The 19804-nt window shown below is 37.8% G+C and overlaps 2 protein-coding genes across 8 annotated transcripts in view; one reads left to right on the top strand and one right to left on the bottom strand.

Annotated features, from left to right (window-relative positions):
• Nucleotides 1-19804, bottom strand: part of LOC146483871 (uncharacterized) — a 90764-nt gene that overhangs the window by 48496 nt on the left and 22464 nt on the right. The window contains exon 12 of one of the 3 annotated variants that reach the window (XM_085105182.1): nucleotides 17971-19793. The exons of the other annotated variants lie outside the window; for them this stretch is intronic. The gene's annotated coding sequence lies outside the window, so the exon portion shown is untranslated. Of the gene's footprint in view, nucleotides 1-17970; nucleotides 19794-19804 lie in introns of those variants that run through there. 3 annotated transcript variants of the gene reach the window in all.
• On the top strand, nucleotides 787-18661 carry LOC146483872 (LIM domain transcription factor LMO4.2-like). Of its 5 annotated transcripts, XM_085105204.1 has the most exons (5): nucleotides 787-978; nucleotides 1082-1184; nucleotides 14900-15098; nucleotides 15938-16166; nucleotides 17925-18661. In XM_085105204.1, exons 2-5 carry the CDS (start codon nucleotides 1166-1168, stop codon nucleotides 17931-17933), a joined length of 456 nt encoding a protein of 151 aa, XP_084961330.1. In that variant the 5' UTR covers nucleotides 787-978; nucleotides 1082-1165; the 3' UTR covers nucleotides 17934-18661. The 5 variants fall into 5 exon arrangements, with proteins under 5 accessions (XP_084961330.1, XP_084961328.1, XP_084961326.1 ...); XM_085105202.1 differs by lacking the exons at nucleotides 787-978; nucleotides 1082-1184 and adding an exon at nucleotides 4395-4538; XM_085105200.1 differs by lacking the exons at nucleotides 787-978; nucleotides 1082-1184 and adding an exon at nucleotides 7192-7624.

The following is a 19804-nucleotide window of genomic DNA, read 5'->3' as shown; positions in this document are numbered from 1 at the left end:
ACAAGCTTTCATTTCGCGGTTTGTGATTGAAAGCGTCGATTGATGAAAGTGCCACAGCAAGCTAGCGAAAATTTTAATTTCCCTTTCTACTCTACTTGCGAAAGGCTGGCCAGCCGTCAAGTAATTAACAAGTGAGAACAGAAAATAGTAAATGGCTTATTTTGTCAGGATTAATTAAACAGCACAAACTGGAAGGTGCCCAGAGCCATGCGGTTATCTGTTTCGGTTGTTGTTATCAGTAAAAAAGGTCTCAAATAACCGGAGAACTTTCATATCACTCTTGTCAAGAACAACTTTAATGCCTGTATGCTAATGAACAAACGTGTAAAGAAATATGATATTTACTTTTGCTGCTTAGCAGATTTAAGTGTTATTTATACATTTCAATTAAAGAATTGGGTGTAATTGCATGCGAGCGGACTAGCTCTTTGCCTTATCACGTACTGTCAAGTAAGAAAAGTCCACATTGGTCAGCTTCCAAAAGTTCTGAACAATTCCTTAACTAACTTTGAATCTATCCGCAGCAACACAAAAAGGAATTAATCGACTAGAATGCCATCATTGTTCGTTAGCGCCAACTCCGTTTAATTTTGTTCCAAACGAAACGTAAAACAATTATTTTTGGTATTCGTAATTAGCGACGACTCCCGAGGCACTTTTCAATTTACATGGGTTTGTGGTCAGATCCGGTTAAATAATTAAAAGGCCATTTGAAAAGCAGGAACATGGCCTAATCAATAGTATACACTGCATTCAATTTAATAAAATTTCATTAGTGTTATGCTAATCTCCTTGTGGGGACATCTTTGATAACAGGAGTGTAGCTTTTGCTTTTATCATATTTCCCCAACTTCTCCCTACGATTGTTTTGTATCAGGGCTCAAATTCAAAATCGACGCAAACGCGATCCAGTTTATTTGCTGGCGTGGATCTGTCGTGAAACACACGCGTTACTGCTCGGACAAGGAAACTGCCCCGGTAAGCCATGAGCGGACCGTGTGTGTTCACCACACTCGCTGCGTTTATCACAATATTACTAAGCCTTCCACTTTAATGAATCTTTCTTGTTTTCATTTTGCAGGCTGCAAATCGTGCTTAGTTATTGTTTCCGCACGGATACAATTCCACCGCGAACACAAACGATATAGATTCAAGGTCTGGCGCTATGTCTTCTGAAATAAACGGTAAGGTATGATATGTGAGAGCAGATAACAGACAACGAATTCTAATTTAGAAGTAATTTGCTATCTGTTTCCAGAAGCTGATATATTCATTGACAGCATCTCGCGAGGTAATAGGCGCTTGGATAAAATTACGGGCACGACAAATTATTTTTTTCATTTCGGCAGACTTTTTTTATCCGAAATTTTCGCTGAGGGCAAGATCAGAAAACTTAACCCCCGAATGATCTCCCTACTCTGGAGATCTCTTCCCTGGCAATGGCTTTGTTGTGATATATTTTCACATGATTTTGCTTCTCTTGGTCCTTAAACCACATCATAACAAGCACCAAGATGGCGGAACTCGGCCTTTTTGATTAAGTTGTGACCAGGGATTAATTAGACATGCATGGAAGTTTAATATTGTATACATTTTCAATAATAACAAGTCGTGCTATTGGCAGAAAAGCTACTCATGTGTGGAATATTCGGCCAAGTAATTGCACTTTACAGAACGCTTTCTTGGCCAAGGGAAGAAATTTTTGAGTGTCAATGGAACACGTTTCTGCGTGGTGCTCAGCTTTTGAAGTTATCTGTTTCCCTGACACTAGGAATCAATAGTCGGGAATTTATTAAAATCGCTGTGAGAAGACGTTTACAATCATTTAAGCTATTCTGATGTGACAGCAAGAGACATTATGCTTCTTTCTTTCTCATATCAGACGTGTGTGATTAATAACACCGCTTTTAACAGCACGAAATTGAAATTATCAACCGGCAGATATTAAAAATGTTAGATTGTGGCGGCGGGGCGCTTCGAGCAATTGTATACACAAAAAACAATGTTACGTTGATTAAAAATGTGTCGCAGCCTTAAAGAAAAGGTAATATTATCTTCATAGCTAATGGAAGTAGAAAGAAAAATATTTGCCGTGTTTTCAGTGAGCTGAATTGCTTGTATATCAAATACAAAAGAAACACCGAGAGTTCAAACAAAACAAGAAAAATAAAAGGATAAAACAGCGATTTCACGTAATAAAACTTTTGTAGATTTTCAGTTAGGTAATCTATTCCAGACACAAAGTTGTGTTACTTAGCCTTGCGCCGACAAAAGATAGGTTGCACTAACTTTTAAAAGTAATGCTTTTAATGTTGTAAATGGACTTGAATTTGTTTTCACAGTTGTCCAAAGTTAAGTGCTACGTTCGAGATTAAAAGACGTTGTTTTAGCAGCTATAACATGCATTAAGGCACACTTAGTCTAAAAGCAACTCAATGGCGATTCTTATCTCCAAATGTATTCTCAGACGTACCATTCACATTTATTTCCGGGCGTCTTCTTTCATTAACGCTGAAGTCCCACTTGAAATATCAACTGTTTCAAATGTTAAATTCTCCCTACAGCGTCATGTACACTTTCAAGGAGGAGGGTAAAGAGAAGAATAAAAACGATCAGCTACGTTGTCAAGTTGTTTTGATGGAAATTCAAATTTTCGGAACAGAATAAAATTTCCTGCGTTAGCCAGAAGGAGTTTTTATAGAATTGATTAGTTAAAGCACGAGTTGTTTAAAATGCTGATATCAACGGGCGAGTGTCTTGAGAAACCGGTATTTATTATATAGAGTACACTTTCATCTTGTTAAAATGAGAGATAAAAATTCTTGGAAACTAAATGGAATTAGAAATGAGAAGAATGAAAAATCCATTTGCCCTTGTGTCTTGTTTTGGTCCTGAAATAGCTGTTACGAAAGCTCAATTCATTATCGCCTGTCAACAGATCCGATATTTCCTTCATTGCAGGAAGCAATTCGTTCAGAGAAATTGACGGTCAAAGCCCGTTAAACTGGATATAATAGCATAACAGCGAGACAGTGGGCGACCACTGAGTTAAAAGCGTTTTACATAGGACAATGTTAAACAAGTGAAACAACAACGCCTTTTGATTAGTTCATATCTGCCGCAATCCGGCCATTTGCGTTTCGTTGACATGCCAAGTGCTGCCGGCGTTTTAGCGCTGTAAACTGGTGTGTTCAATCAAAACACACGAGGCAATTCATTAACATTTGCAGTCTAACGGTGAAAGCCATGTAAATACAATTTAAAACTTTCAGTTGATGTAGCATTCCTGTGAATACCGCCAAAATCCTTGACAACGGTTATTAATCACCACTCAGCGTACGCGTAGGAGGCTGCTTGCTGTTTATCTGGGTTTAATTTTTTTTTTCAGTTCTGAAGCCTATGGGAATAACTCTTTGGTTCGCAATAGAATACTTGTACGATCTTATATTTACGGTGAGACATTGAGACATCTTGTGTGGTGTATTATACAGGAGGACAAGACTAGAAGTATTTCTGTAAGAAGCCATCTTGGTTTTAGCGGTTTGATACAAAGGAGCAGCCGGTTATTGTTTTTAAAACGACAAGAGTTTCCTACGCAAAACAAAATTTAATTACGCTGTACTAAAGGCTCCTTGCACGACATCGTAACAAATATATTGGGAAAATCAATATTCCTTGCTAACAACGAAACTGGTTTAGTTATTTAAGAATAGGCAGACCTCTTTTTTCAGTTCGGTCTATGTAACTTGGTTGATGAATTGGAAAATGCGTACCCGCCATGAAAAACACTCAAACCCAGACTATTTTTGGCTGAATACCAATCTAGCGCAGTAATTTTCTTTCAGTCAATGAGCATCTAGTAAAGTTGGGTAATGTTAAGACAAGTTGGATTCAGTAGGGTTAGAGATAAGATAATAAGCAAGCGTCTGACGTTGTTTTAATTCCTGTTCTGCTGCGATAAACTTGTTATCACGAGGTATTTGTTAAAAACCGACATGTTTAAAACGCAAATTAGTTCGCTCAAGTTAAAGAAAAGTGTACTTGTCTCAGTACAAACTCAAGAACAAACTTTCTCTTTCGGACATTCAATTTTCATCAGAGAAATACCGATACCTGGAGTGTGCTCTTCAGAACATTGCGTTAGAACTAAAGGAGTAAGTTGTATCTTTGGCCACCTCTCCTCTTAGAAGGATTTAGAATTTGACTAAACACAGGTAAAGTATGTCACATATAATCAAAACTCTTATCTAAAGTAAAACTGCTGTTGTGCACCAACCACTTGAGGTTTCGAGATAAAGAATAAAATGCTAAATTAAATGATAAGCTTTTAATTTAGATATGTCTAGCAGAAATATTTGGCCATCGCTGAACAAACTAAAAAGCTGTTTCCATTCAGACGTAACAACTTGCAAACATTTCGCGTAAATTAATCACAATTTTATTTTTGCGACACGCAAAGTATACGGAGATGGTTTTCAAGACGAAAAAGGCTGGAAAGCATTAATTGCCCATGTATTTAGAAGGATCTCATTCGTCAGGTAAATTCACGTATTGTTAAAGCTTCCGTGACATATCTCCTCGGGAAGGAAAGAAATTTGGGGTTTCAAAATTGGTAGTTTGAAAGCTTGTCACCAAGCTAAAAGGTGAGAATAGCTATCTCGAACACTCCATGGACTTATCATCGGAATGAATTCTTATTTGGAGCGGTGAGGGGACGGCTTATGTTCCATTTTAAGGAAGTGTTTTCGAATGGCCTCGGCCCGCAAAAATGTTTGATAGTTATTAAGGTTGGCGTCGATTTAAACGTTCATTTATACAGCAGCTCTTTAAATCGGTGCATGTTAGTTGGTTCTTTTATCAACTCTTAGTTTGTAAGGAAATGAAACAGATTGTTATTTTTAAACTTGTTCAAAGAAGAACCACTATGTTTGTTCACACTTTGCATTTGTACTATCTTGGAACCAATTTACAACCCCAGAGGGAAAAAAACGTGCGACAGTTTATCAGTCTCAAAATAAACTACGTTAGGCGTCCTTTCTTCCTTTAAAATTTGTCTGACTCAGTACACGCTGTTTCTCAGTTGGTATCAGTTCCAGCTCCGGCGAGCTAAGTGGAGAGAGATCAAGCCAACTAGCTGACTTTTTATTGTTTAGTTTGCGTGAATCAGCTCCGTTGTGAAGTCGGTTGATTCCAACTGTTCTCCCTTCATAATAAATTAAACAAGCTGAGAAAGGTAAAGTTTTAATTTGATATATTTTCAATCAACGTGCAAGCTCCACGGCAGGCTGTAGCACCTGTTTGCCACGTTTTATAGCTTTTGTCTGCTAAGAGGAGCAGAGCAGACTGTTTTGTCTATGCTAAGTTATAATCCAGTCTGTCATGGGTTGAAAGAAAGAAATAGTGACGCGAAAGAAAAGAACTTATTCCTGCATGGTTGATTGTTGTTGGACGGACGCCTGTGACAAGCCTTCAGTACTTTAAAGTGGTGGAAATGCTTGGAAGGCAGGGAGGGGGCATAAACAAAACATCTTCTGTTTTTCCGGGCAGTCTTCTTGCTATGATTTTGCTCTAATTTTGTTTCTATTCGTAAGTTGACTTTTTATTCTACTCTTTGAAGCAATGATGCTCATCAGCCCTTCAGTCAGTGAAGTTTGCTTCATGCGATCAACATGCAATGGGTCAAATTCAGCCATGCTCAAACCATGTCGTGTACCAAGATATGACATGCGCTGCATCTCTTGCCAAAAGAAAGTCGAAAGCATTAATTTTCCACAAATTGCAAGCAATGCTGACAATATGTGGCTAGAAACGCATTTAAATATGTTTCCCTGGTTGGAAATGCGCTTTCTCGACCAGTTCTGAAAATTTCGATTTATTTCTGATGGGGGGGAGGGGGGGGGGGGGGCGCTATCTGCTAAAATGTGTCATTTCTGGAAATCTCACGCAAACCTATGGAAACGATCTCACACACTTGCGACCCGATTTCCTTCCTTCACCGGAAAGACAATTGGACGTCTGCAAGTTTGCTGCATCTCGTCTACAGGAAGACAAAAATTAACGATAAAAAATAATTGGAACAAACGTTTCCTTGATGCACTGTCTTGAACAGTTGTCCCAGCTCTATTTATCACCGATATGTCTTCTCTTGTTTCAAAATCATGATAAAATACGGTGTGCCTTAATGTAACGACCTCCTGGAGCCATACGCATTACCAGTGGTAATTTATATAACCCACTCATATAATCTTACGCATGCATCATGTGCAGGTTATAACATGTCACAAGCGTGGAAAAAAGCCGTAAATGTAATCGATTGTAGGCCTCCAACTTGGGCTAGATTGTTGTGTTATCAACCGTTTTTCATGAGGAAAGCTTTGGTCTGACAGCAGATGTTGGTTAATAATAAAGGTAATGGTTTGTACGGGAACTGTGGTGCTGCGGCGGTGAAGGGAATAAAAATGAATGTTTGGTTTTATCAACCATCCAATGATGGGGTAAATTGTCCACAGGAAAGAGATACAAAAGCTGACCGCAATACGAGTGCTAAACCTTGACAGAGAACATATCGATTCGTCCAGATCTGTTATACATCCAGTGTTAAAAATGGTCAGCGTCGGATTGGTTTTATTGCTAATTTCTTTACGGTCCATGAGTCCTAAACAAATCCTCCTGTTATGATAGTTCAATTCGTTTTCGGGTTAATCAAGTTCGGTTGTATCAAACAAAATATTCCCAGTTATTACAACTTTATTTTAAGTCTTTTGTCGTTCTAAGTTCATTTTAATAATACAGAGGATATGGATTCATTTTTTTTATCTGTTGTTTGCAATAGGAACGTATCTAACAGCCAAGTGTGCTATGGTGCATTATTTTGCTTTTTTTTTTTTTTTTTTTACGTTTCTTTTTTTAAGACAGACTCTCCGGTGTAAGGCGGGTCCACCTTGCCAGGTGCGGGTCATGTGTCACCGAGCCATGAACAAGCTCCGTTTTTTAATAACCACGCTTTCTAAATTAAGCAAAACTTAATTATCAAGAGGAATCGGGAATACAAAACCTATGAAAAGACCAAAATGCTTTGTAATTCAAGCCAAGAATTTAATGTCAAAAACCAACTTAAGAGCCCTCTTAACATCTTGACAAAAACAAATTATAGCAATGAATTCTCTAACAAAAGTGAACCCATCTTTCAAAGCCATTAAAATACAAGTAGCTGATATATGTTGACAAGGCCATCTGTTTTGGCGGGAAAATGACGGACGCATCAGCCTTAAAAGCGCCAAATTTGTAGACGGTGTGTTGGTCGTATAATGATATCAAACTCGTGGCGCCTTAAGCAATGCTGCAAACACACGCGCATGTGTTGAAAGCAACTCAAATAAAAAGCAGCATGTCTCCGGAGTCAGGCATCCTGGTATCTACTGCCCATGGGTATTGTTTGCCGGTTAGTAACTTGTATATAAACCCACGTACCACAGAGCTGTAAATCTCAGAGAGCTGCTATCTCGCTTGGAAGTTCATCGAACGTTTGTTATTGACATGGGAGATAAGGAAAGCAACGTTGAGATTCAAGACAAGGCAACACCAGGGATGAATAAAGACATACAAGCAAAAACAGCTAAGCAAGGTTGGTAAGCATAGACCATTACTGAGGCCATGAATCTGTTTGGGAACAGGCTATAAAACCACTTCTAGTGGTTAAAAAAATTAAACTGTACAATTTAACGCTAAACAAGCCATCTAGTGTTTACTTCTTGGGCTAATTAATTCGACACGAGTTAATTACAAAAAAAAATAAGAAGAAGAAGAAGAAAGAATTGCTCCTTCTCGTAGGTTTTGAAGCCGAGTAATGGCATGCATAAGATATGAAAAAAAAACACACACACATAGTCTCCATGTTAGTAATTTTACGCACTCTTTACAATTTCTGCGCTCCAACCTATGATAATCTTCCATTTCAATATGGCTTTTAAATAAAGAAAATAAACAAGATGAGATGGGAAAATCCAATTTTAACAAGCGATGATTGGTTAGCACTAAAATGTATACGATGTAACAAGTTACGGCTTGTTCCAGTTCTTATTACAACAACACTGATATTTACCATTGGAAATGAAGATTAAAACCTTTTTCTTTTTTCGAAACTCAATGATCTCCCCGGCGGTGATTGCTTTCTTTCCTTTTCTGTCAATATTCTGTTCCAAGATATGACGGATAGATTTTGTATTGCCGTGATCTACAAAACTGAATAGCCCCGTTATTATGCGCACAGCCAACAAACATATGGTAACCATTATCTTTGTGCGCTGACGGCCGATCGAAAGCATACTTAAACATTTATTTGGACTTTGAACTAAATGATTCTTTGTTACAGCTTCACCAAATACTCCCAAAACATTACTGCTTCATTAGGGACTGGTTATGAAACTTTGCCATGAAAACAATGGTGCTGCAATCTATGTTGGAAGGGCCACGACAGTGCACAATCCTTTGCTTGAATGTTCACACTACAGTTGAATAAAAATTATCTTAACAGGAACGTTTCTATTGGTCAGTTGTTCCAACACATTTCAAAATCTATTGTCGTCTGTGCACTGTCAAGGTCAAAAATGCTAACAAAAACATACAACAAAGATATTTGTCAGGCTTCATAACCATTACATTTTATTGACTATGGACAAACAGGGCAGGAGAGTAAAGAATTTTTGTTTGACCTGTCACCTAATTTTCCGAATCAATCTGTTAAGGGAATTCTATCTTGTTCTGTTCATTTTTGTTCTCTACTTTTCCCTTCCGTTCCCTTCTTTCCGTCTTCTCACTCTCCCCTCTCCTTCCCTCTCCTCTCCCTTCCCTCTTCTCTACTCTATTCACAATGGCTTACATCTAGCAAACTCTTTCGAACGGAAAACGGATTATGCAGATGTAGGAACTACCCGTGATTTGATTGTAAGCCTCAAAATTGAAGTTTAAACGTTGACAACGTTGAAGCACTTTTGTAGCTACGAAAAAAAGATTTAAAAAAGTACTTGAACATTGACGCTGCTGTGAACCTCTATCACTGTAATTTATTTCAAATATAACGGTTCGCCATAGTATATGTGTGTGTTTAAATAATGTCTTTTATTTTCTCTTGTACCTGCCCCAAGTAAGATTTAAAACCTAACATGTCTCATGTAAATTTAAAGGTGTATCCAACGGTTTGTTTTTAATATGTCAAATTATCCTCATCTTACATATAAGGCAATTCACTGGAGGTATAACTCACTGGGGAAGGAACCTATACCTCCTCCACCCCAACTTCCGTCTGAAGGTGAAATACATACCCTGTATGTCAATTTAAGGAGAATTGAAAAACTTGTCAGTAAGTTAGTAAACAGGTGCAACTTCTATCTTAAATTAGTCATTGAAAGCGTGGTTTTGTTCGCTCTAAAGCTGTTTATTTGTCTGCCATTCAGTTCAATTCACGTGCATTTATTGTTGCCATAATCCCATGCAATTACAAGCCATCTAGAGTTTTGGTTCAATTTGTAACGCATCTGACGTTTGCACAAAGAATCAGCTGTCTACTTGTATCGAGGGAGGAAAGATAGAATGTTCAACATGTAGAACTTGTACAATAAAAAACAAAACAAAATTGAACTTCCTCTTACACTCGGTGAAACAATTCTTGAACGTTTAAACGATACAGTCCTTTTTGCTTATTTTTTATTTTTCATTTCATAAAGCCGTTTAGATACTTTTCATTAAACTTTTCCTCATGCGGCTTATTTGTCTGCGATGTCCCAATTAATAACGTAAGACTTCCAAATTATGAACTTTTCAAAATTAATTAGAATATATTGAGCGATCAGAGAGAACTCGACAGCAGCTCTAGCCATATCTCCTTGGTAAAACACTATTGCTCTCATTGTTTTTCTTTGATGTTATTTTAAAAGCCTTTTAAATAGAAAACGTAAAACAAAAAGCCTACTTGTGTCTCTTTTTTAGTTAAGCCCTCTTGTGTATTAATAATGGAGTTTTGTTAATTAGTGCTTGTGGTTCGTACCGCTTTAAATTACCAAAGGCGATGTGGAAGCTTCCTAATGGATTGTTAATTAAAAATGGGGAATATATTTTTATTTAAAAATTCATTAGGGTCTAAGCCATGCACTTTTAAGGAACGTCGAATGGTTAAGTTTTCGATGTTCTCGCCAAATTCGCTGCTCGTTTGTTTTTCTAAAGCTCTCTAGTTTGGGATGGCAGTCGGATGTACACCATTGCACAGTTCTTCAACGAATTGGGGATTTCGCCGTTAATATACGTGTTTCGCGGCCGCAGCTGGGTTGTGCTTTTTTGCTAATTTACATGCAAATAATGCTTCAAGGACAAATATCACGGACGAGTTGTTAATTAATAGATGTTTTAAGTGCCATGTGCAGGGCGACCAGTCGACATGTCATCAGGGCAGTTTGCGAATGAAGTGTTTTAAAAACGCCTTTTATTAGCCCATGAATAAAACTTAGCCAGCTTGAATACAGTGTGCGCAAGCCTTTTGATATCATCTGCAGGACGCTTTCTGTTTGCGCTCCGCTTTGAAGCGTCTTTGGCGACTGAAACAGGATTGGAAACAGAACAAAACCAAATTCAAATCAATATGGATGAACTTCAAGACTTCGAAGAAGGTAAAACTTTGAAATTGTTATCAACCGGTAGAGAATCATGAACGCTGAGTTAAGTACACAATGCGAACTAGCATTGGTACAATATTGACAATTTCAAAGTCACATTTATCCTTTTTCTTTCTTTTATTTATATCTATCGATCAACGTTTGTAAACTAACATAAAAAAGAATGACAAAATGGTTTACGACATGTTAGGCAGAAGTCACTCGATAATCTCCTTACTGTAAGTTACATAAGGTTTTAAATTTATAACAAGTGTCGGCGGAACCGATAAAGCTTTTTGAAAGGAGTACGTTTCCGGCGAAAAAAAAAAGTTCAACACTGGTTCGGGAATAATTGTAATATATAGTTATATATTTTATGAAATAGTTACGTCCTTTAAATAGGTTTGGGCTGACCTTTCAAAGCGATAAAGAATGTTTCAAACTTGGGAATTTTCGGCGTTGAACTTGAAGAGAACTTCGCTAGTTTTAATCCAAAACTGAGCTTTATCGTCAACATTGGAGAAAGCCACTCGGAAACTAATCAAGTCTGCGATCGAATACTCTGGAACTATTCACAGCACCTTGATTGATACTTTAAGCTGATGTAGGCACAAGGATACTTTATCAACTTAAAGGAAATACCACTTTGGATATATGATTTCGCGGCGATTGTGTTAAAATCTTGTGGAATTTTTGAAGCCAACGCTATAGCAAAAACTATAGCTATATCGGCGAGTGCGTTGTCGGCCGAGCCATTAACTCCAGATCCATTAAGGCGGTAGAATGTCGGGATAATTGAGCAAGCCTCCGCCTAAGGGGCACCATATCTGACGTAGGTACCGGTAATTATTACCCTTTTAACGGCAGAAATATAGACACTTCTCAGCAAATTGCCCGTGGGATCCAAAAGGGTTCCAAGTTTCAGGCCTGTCATCTTGATTGTTCCATGATATCTTGTTGCTTTGCATCTCATTGGCCCGCAGGCGACGACAAAGGACGTTAACCAAACAAGTTTCATTATATAATGCATTACACTACTGGCAAAGCACCGGATATCGGGCAAGGTAAACTTCAGGGGAAGTGTAGTTTACCAGCGGTCACAGTTGTCGAAAGCTCACCTAGTTTGACGCCTTCTGGAAATTTGTAAGAGGATACAATTGTAACTTGGGCTGTTGAATTCGTAAGTTTGAACGTTCCGTGAAAACAAATTTGTTCTGAATTCCGGTTTGGGTGAGAGCAGGTGACTGAATCTTTGAGTAAAATGCCACTGCTGCTGTCAAACCTAATCCTCCATTAGTAGCATTCAATGCTATAATGTGCTTGGCGTAATATCTTGAAGGTCATTTTTCATTCCCATTTAATTACCTTTCCAATTATTTCCTTGGCTCTTTGAGGGCATAACATTCTCGAAGATTTCAACATGCGATTAAGTTTCTCTAATGGAACAAAAAACAATAAAGCCCATTATACCAAGCCGGCCGCAATTGCCCAAGCTCGAACATCTATTAGCTCATAATTAGAAAAACTTGAAATTTCGACCAATCGAAATCCGCTGACGCACAATTAGTTTTCCCTGTTTGCTCTCGCAATAAAGACGGTATTTACACTTTTTAAAGGCTTAATTATTTATGTAAATACCACTCGCGAAGCTTTACCCTTCGGTTAAACGAGCCAATGCACGCTCCAACAGTTTGAGTAACCATGCTGTTTCAGAGCGATTTTATTCGGTTGAAAATTTACACTGGAAGCCTTGCATGTCTTACTCATGTCGGTTATAGGACCTGGATTAGCACTGCAGATTACGATAAAGGCACGTGCCAGAAAATTCTTTGTTTACACAAGGATTCAATTAAAATTTGGACTCTGTTGGAACTTCACGACACCCGTGGCGCTATTTACAAAGCGAAAACATCTATATATTTTTAGCTTGCTTTACGCTCAGCGAAGATGGCTACATTACTTTTAAGATCTTTTTTTTTTTATCGAGGAACAAGACGATACCCGAAACGCGAGAGGACTAGGAGTGAGTTTTGATTATCCAACTAAATTGAGGTCACCATGGTAGTCTCTCTCAAAGTATAGACATGAGTGGATCCCATAATTCTGGAAGTTAACAATTCTACTCTAGAATATACTACAGAGATCCTATAAAGTATTACGTTCAAAGCACAAACGTATTCGAAAGAGAAGTGAAATTGTGTCCTCAAGATTGGGACTATAATGCGACTCTTTTATGCTGGCTGAATCTAAGCTAATCAGTCTCTTTTATTACCAAGAGTTGTTTTCATAGCAGTAGCTATTTCGCTTACTCGGTCAGGCATCTTGTCAGTTCAAGGCAAGTTAAACAATACTCAGAAGATTAACTCAGAGTTGGCTAATGCCCAGGCTGTGTTTATTTTTAATAATGGCATTTTGCAGATCCAGTTCAAAATTTGAAAGTTCTTAACGACAGCGAAAACGGTCACTTGACTACGATGAGAAAAAAGACAGGTATTGTCCCACTTTGTGTAAACTTCATTTTGTGTCATATAGATTACACACATCAGAACCCGTGGGAAACTGCGTCCGTCAATAATATGGAAAGGAAAAACAAAGGACGGAAGAAAATAGATGATCACAAGCGATCAGTGCACACACTGCACACTGAGACAGGAAAATCAATCAACCCAAACCGAATAAATATAAAATGGCATTCAAGTGAACATTCGTGTGGTTAATTCATCAAGGCGCAATAAACAATAATAAAAAGACTAACAACGTCTAGCTGTGTCTACCAACGCAGCCCAAGAATTTAATAACTTCATAAACCGAGAAACCCCGATGTTTTCGGTTTTTTGTGGGGATTCATACTCTTGAATCTCTCTCCCACTGAGCGCGATTTATTACCATAAGCATGACAGCCAATTTGCTATTTTCACTATTTATCTTATCTGCCACTTGAACATGTGGTCAGTTCTGCTTGGTGTGGTTCCAAACTGCAGAAATCGATCACTGTAAACCTTCAATTCGCGCGCAAGAGAACAACTAAAGTTTGAGTTTCATTCGGACGCATGCGTGTACGATAGCTATTTAATTCTCTACACAAAACGCAATAATGGGTTCTTCAAGACGAGCAAACACTTCAATTGCTTTTATAATTAGGTGAGGCATCGTATTAGCGGTAATGAATAACACCATGATTCCTCCGGGGTATATTGGTTCACGTCTCCGCGATTCTGTGTAGTGCTGCGTATTAGCACTTGATTGGTCGAGCCGACTTTGTTTAATTTTCTTTTGGACAGATGTTCGGCGGGTTCTTGGCTGTCAGCTTCTTAATTGCATTCCGTTTACTCGCAATTGTATTCCTAACAAATGATCCTTTCAAGTGATTCGGGACTTAAATAAATTGCTTCCAGTGAGAAGAATAGAAAAATCAATTTGAGCAGTGCTTCTGCCACATCCGATCACACTGGCTTGTATTTTTTGCAAATTACGCGCTTTTATCTCAATCTCATTTTCAATGGATTCCTGCCAGCAGGAAAGGATATAAACAAGGCAAAAATTCATTACTTTCTCGCCACGTTCCCAATAACAAGTGTTTCCCCACAAAAAAAGCACAAGTGCGATAATTGCAATGTCTCACGTGACTTAATTAAACTTCGAAAACTATACCGTATCGCGTTGGTAATTACTGCAAGCGATACACAGGGTGTAAGGGTGACTTAACTACTGTCTTATTAAAACCAGCGACCAATCACAGGCGGCCGATCATTGGACGTAATGGCAACATCTCTTAGTTGATGACAACTAATTGTGTCTTGGTCATTTAGGGTTTGAAGCTGATTTGATGTCGTATTGATTAGGCTTAATTCGCTGTCATATGATGAATGTTTTGAATAACGTACACTGTTACCGGAGTTGTTTTAACAAACAACCACCACTGGCTAATTCCTACTCAGTGTCACAAAGGCTGACAACGTAACCGCACGAGCAGAAACAGCACATCGGCCCACTAAATTTCCACCGCCAACTAAAATGGACAACATGAACGCGAATAACAGTAAGTTGGCACGGTTCATGCTCTGTTGAATCGAAACTTCGTCGTACTCGTCGAGAGCCCGCGTGGTCAGCTATTCCAAATGAATGGTTTAACGTCCTTCCCGGCGTGTTCACTGTGTTTATGCGAGAGAAACTGAAAGCGGCCGCGAGTCCGCGTCGGCGCGGCAATTTTTCCTCAGCTTTCGCGTTCATTTCTCACTCTCAATTTCTGGTTTCAGGTCGATGTCTTCAAGGAGGGATTCGAAGTTGTGGGGGATGCGGAGAAAAAATATTAGATCGGTTTCTTCTGCTCGCTTTGGACCAGTACTGGCATGTGAATTGTTTGAAATGTTCCTGTTGTAATGTAAGACTGGGGGAAGTCGGGACGTCTTGTTATGCCAAAGGAGGAATGATCCTGTGCAAAACTGACTACGTAAAGTAAGCACTTCTTTATAATGTTATTTCGTTTCGTCTGGCCATCGTTCGATTTGTTATGTTTAATATTTCTTCAGCGTCGCGGTAAAGTTTGTTTTGAGAGTATTACTAGTATTTTTATTGTGTACGGCAATCTCATAATGTAATGAGCTATTTTTTTATATTTTAAATTTATCGCGAAGGAGTAGTGTATGCTGCTCAGTTTTCAGCCAGCAAAATATATTTTTCTTGCTTCCGCCGTCGACGTTTTGTCTTTTCCCTGCGAGTCACGTTTCCTCGTGTTTTTAAATTCTTTCTTAAGTGGCTTTTATCTTCTATTATGATTTTTTTCTCTCATTATTTCGTCTCAGTGTCATCGGTCAGCTTTTTGCATACATTTTAGCCAATGTAATATTTCCTCCATTATGAAAGTGCAATTAATAACATAGATTATAAAAGCCTCAGAGAATGCCCGGTATTAGGAGCTCAAAGTAACCTCAAAACTCATTAGCGTGGTAATATTTCACCTCGGAAAGGCGATTTAGTGCATTTGTCCGTTTAATTTACAGTTGTGTGGCAAAATTGCGAAGGCTCTCCGAAATTGGCGTACAAAAGCCATTTCAATCATTTGACGTGTGTTTTTTATTTTAATAAACAAGATTTTTAATCTGCCAAGCCAGTCAGGTTAACATATCCACTGTATTAAACGCGACAAATTGAATGGGCCCGTGAAGAACAATTTATCGCTATTCCAAATATTGGCTTTATACGCTTTTATCTCTAATTACTTAGAACATATTAAATCCTGCGTTATCAGATCCGAGCTGCGATCTCATTTGGCATTTGCGCTTATTGCTTTTTAGGTTATATGGCTCGAGTGGAGCATGCGCCGTCTGTGCCAAGTTAATTCCCGCCACGGAATTTGTGATGAAAGTTCTTGGGAAAGTTTATCACCTCGACTGCTTCAACTGCACGACATGTCACAACCAACTTGTAGCCGGAGACCGATTTCATGTCGTAAACGGGAGGCTCTTCTGTGAGAATGATGACCCACGACTGCTAAAACAACAACTTCACGCCACAAAACAAACGGTGAGCAAAAAGCTCTTTGAGTCCCCAAACGTCTGTCAAAATAGAGCTTCAATAAATTTCATCCCTTGGATAATACTTATTTGGTTTTAATATCTCCGACCTTTTTGCTTAAGCTAATATTAAGTCATCAGTTTTGACATTTAATTTGGCTATTTTCGTCAAAAGGAAACACGTTTTTAATTTTGCGACTGTATTGCTTTTTAGCGCATAGCCATGTCAGATTACACGAGTCTTCAAGCAATATAAACATGGCTTCATGCGCACGGCTGTTTTGAGTTTTATTTTTTTACTTTGAATTCTTCAGCATTGGCCAAGTAATTTGCATCTCTGAAGACAGTGTCGAGATTAAGATCTCTATTTCACCCTGAGGCCAGTGATAACACAAAGGGGAGCAGTTTTTAATACGAAGTAATTAAGACCATAAATTGGTTCTGCAGCCTTGTCGATAAGATATGGCAAAATATTCAACAGCAAGCGTTGATTAGCGCAACTGTTAAAACATCGACTACAATGGCCGGAATCACAAAGTAGAACACCATCAAGTCCATTTCCAATTCTAAATTCAACTTAAGTAATTCTATGCCCTACACTTAGATAACTTTCCTGCACTCTACTCACACAGGAAATAATTAATGGCTATTTTCTGAGGCGCTGCTTTTAGCGAAATTGAACTCTGAGATGCTTCCAAATTACTCCGTATTTCCGTCTTTTAAAACATTAATTTTTCTTAGTTCGCTCGAGAAAATGTCAGTAATATTTTATATTTTAACGTTAAAGGGTTCGTTCTTTGAAATAATAATAAAAAATATCTACTTAAAACTAAAAAGGAATCCTTTTTCATAACTTTTAGTGATATCGCGTCACATTCAGCTTGATTGCCGAAGTGTGCGAATACTATTTTTCTTCCTAATTGCAAAAAGCAAAATTAATGATTCGAAACGGAACTAAACAGAAAGTTGTAAAAGAGATTACAAACCTAAAATACACTATCGCGTAATTGAGTAAAGTCAAATCGTACGAAGTAAATTATCCCAGAGTACAAAAACACCGCTTTACTAAATAAAGTTTTGTTCCTTTGCTCCCACTAATCTGTGATTATAAAATGATGAAACCGCAAACCCAAAATTTAACTTCTTAATTTATTGCAGCTATCAATAACCTTTTACTCTTTGGATAAAGCACCTTTTTGTTTCGACACAAAATTAAATTTAAGTTCGCTTTGTGAAATGAGCAAAGTGTAATTATTTCCTGTTTATTTCGCGGACGTCTTTTATACAGAATGTTTTTAATTTAAAATTTGTTGAGTCATATGAATGTGGGTTTCGTGGTTAATTTAAGCTTTTAAAAGAAGTGAAAGTAGTGTATTTATTGTTCCCCTCCAGGTGATAGCATTTAGTACAAAAAAAAAATATACAAAGCGCATCAAAATAACTAGCCAGCATGCCAGCCGGCATGCGCCACGAATTTGCAAATTTGTATTCACTATTTTTGAGAAAAAGAACAAAATCATCCCAGAACAATGATACAAGAACAATAAGCTACTCGAAAACCAAAAGCAAAACTAGATATTTTCGTTAAATATCAGTTTTCTTCTGCCAATGTCGCATTAAAAAAATAGGATAGAAGCTGAAACATAAAACTTAGGTCATTTTTTTTTTTATTTTTAATCTTGATACCTCCTTTCAGCGAGTTATTAAAAAGCGTCGATTGATGAAGTTATTCTTGACAATATACTTTTATTATCTTTTCTCGTTTCAGGTATGTTAATGGCGCCGAGTGAAATCCTCAGGGGTGATTTTAAAAGCTTCGTAAAATGACACAATTACAAGGTCCCGGATGTGGCAAAAAAAGGTTGACTCCAGACTTAAAGAAAAGACTGGGAACTTTCGTGTACCAACATAGCAAAGTATTACGAGCAGCACGCACTGGTGCATTTAATATGTCATGAATCCCCACGATGTCAAATTTAATAGTTTAGTCCAAATTCATGTGTTGCGGTTAAGGCAGCAACGCCATTGCAGAGACTAAAGATTTTTAACGTAATTCGTCCATGTGGACTTAGAACAATATTGTTAAAGTTTTGCTGAACGGTAAGTTGGAGTCAGTAATTTCGAAAGAATGAAAATTAATTTCCAAAAAGTGTCAGTTTTGAATGAAATCAGACTAAAAGTAGATTTTTGATTAAAAAGCGTCACTTAGAGACAGATCGAAAAATCGAAGGCAATGGACAGTGTATGATATAAAAATGACAGGTTTGAAATTCCTCCTAAGAAGTTATATTTGAAAAAATAAATCAATGACAAAAACTCTGATTTCTAAGTTAAACAAATTCAGTATTGTACGTAGAATATATATTACTAAAACTTCAGCCCCCAAAAAGTAATAACAACAATAACAGACGTAAGCAATTCAGGGGTTCAAACAACTGTAGATATTAATTTTGAGATATGTAGAGTTCTTTGAATAAAAGCTTAATTCTTTACCCATAAACATAACCTTGATTGTAGCATAATGGACTGAGAAGCTACATTTTTGGATTAATAAAGGATTGGGATTATTACAAAAAAGTCATTTCATTTTCGTGTCGCCAAATGAAATGCAAAATAGTTTTTTTTGCAATTAAAACGAACACGAAACACCGAAATTAAAAGCAGACAAGTGTCGACATCACAAGAAACAAAACAAATAAAAACAACTAAATACATCGAGCAGAATTCGAATTTGATGGATGTAACCGCTCCAAAGTTTAATTAATTTTTCGCAGGGACAAATGGTACACAAAAAGAACTGTTGGTCTAGTTTTGTGTGGTCATTAAGGCAGCGTTAATTAACTTTTGTAGTCGTGTTGACATAATGTAAAGCAGCATGCAGCCTACCTAATAATGTGTAATATCCCTCCCTGGTTGTGTAAATAAGCATTCGTATCAACACCCCAAAGGGTAATTAGATTTTACCACACAATCTGTGGTTTTTAGCGTCCATTTAATGAAACGGAGTGAGACGCGAAACAGAAAATTACGTCTCAATGGGGCAGACATGAAGAAGTTTTTCATGGTGGTGATTCAACACGCTGTGAATTCACTCGATACTTTTTTATGGTATTCAATATATCCGCAGGGCTCTGTGAGATAAAATACGCAATAAAGCATTTCATAAACTTCACAAAAGAGAACAATCGGATGTGTAATAGCTGTTATCCGCGATAAGAAGTTTCCAAGCAGCTGACTCGACACAGGCGCATCTTTTCTGAGTTCTAATCTTTCACAACCTTTCGATTGAACTTGCACAACAATAGCTTCATTAGAGACACTATGGGCACACAATAAATACTCTTAAAGAAAGTATGAAAAGCTGACAGCTTTTATTCACACTTGATGTTAAAAGAATCGATAGTGTTGTATCTCCTTGCAAATAGCTGGTGAAAGTAATCTACCGAAAAAAAAACGCACCCCAATAAATGCACTCATCCACTTCTCTAAATGCCATGGGAACTAACTTGTTAGAGTAACATGGAAAGAAGAGCCTCTTTAACTTCCATTATCGCCGTGCCAGCATTGTCCATGTCCTTAGTTTCCATGCTCGGTTAACACATAGAAGCCGGTACGCGAACGTCAACTGCGTCGACATCTAGTATAGCA

The sequence above is a fragment of the Pavona decussata genome, unplaced genomic scaffold, assembly GCF_977016875.1.
Source record: "Pavona decussata unplaced genomic scaffold, jaPavDecu1.1 SCAFFOLD_37, whole genome shotgun sequence".
In the NCBI taxonomy this organism is placed as follows: Eukaryota; Metazoa; Cnidaria; class Anthozoa; order Scleractinia; family Agariciidae; genus Pavona; species Pavona decussata.
The sequence above is the reverse complement of the archived record's forward strand: the minus strand, read 5'-3'. Positions and strand labels throughout refer to the sequence as shown.

Bases quoted from the DNA above. Each gene is read 5' to 3' on its own strand.
- LOC146483872 (XM_085105200.1), top strand. From the start codon at position 7,537: ATGGGAGATAAGGAAAGCAACGTTGAGATTCAAGACAAGGCAACACCA. The intron at 7,625-14,899 runs GTTGGTAAGCAT...TTCTGGTTTCAG, and splicing joins AGCAAAAACAGCTAAGCAAG to GTCGATGTCTTCAAGGAGGG. The intron at 15,099-15,937 runs GTAAGCACTTCT...ATTGCTTTTTAG, and splicing joins TGCAAAACTGACTACGTAAA to GTTATATGGCTCGAGTGGAG.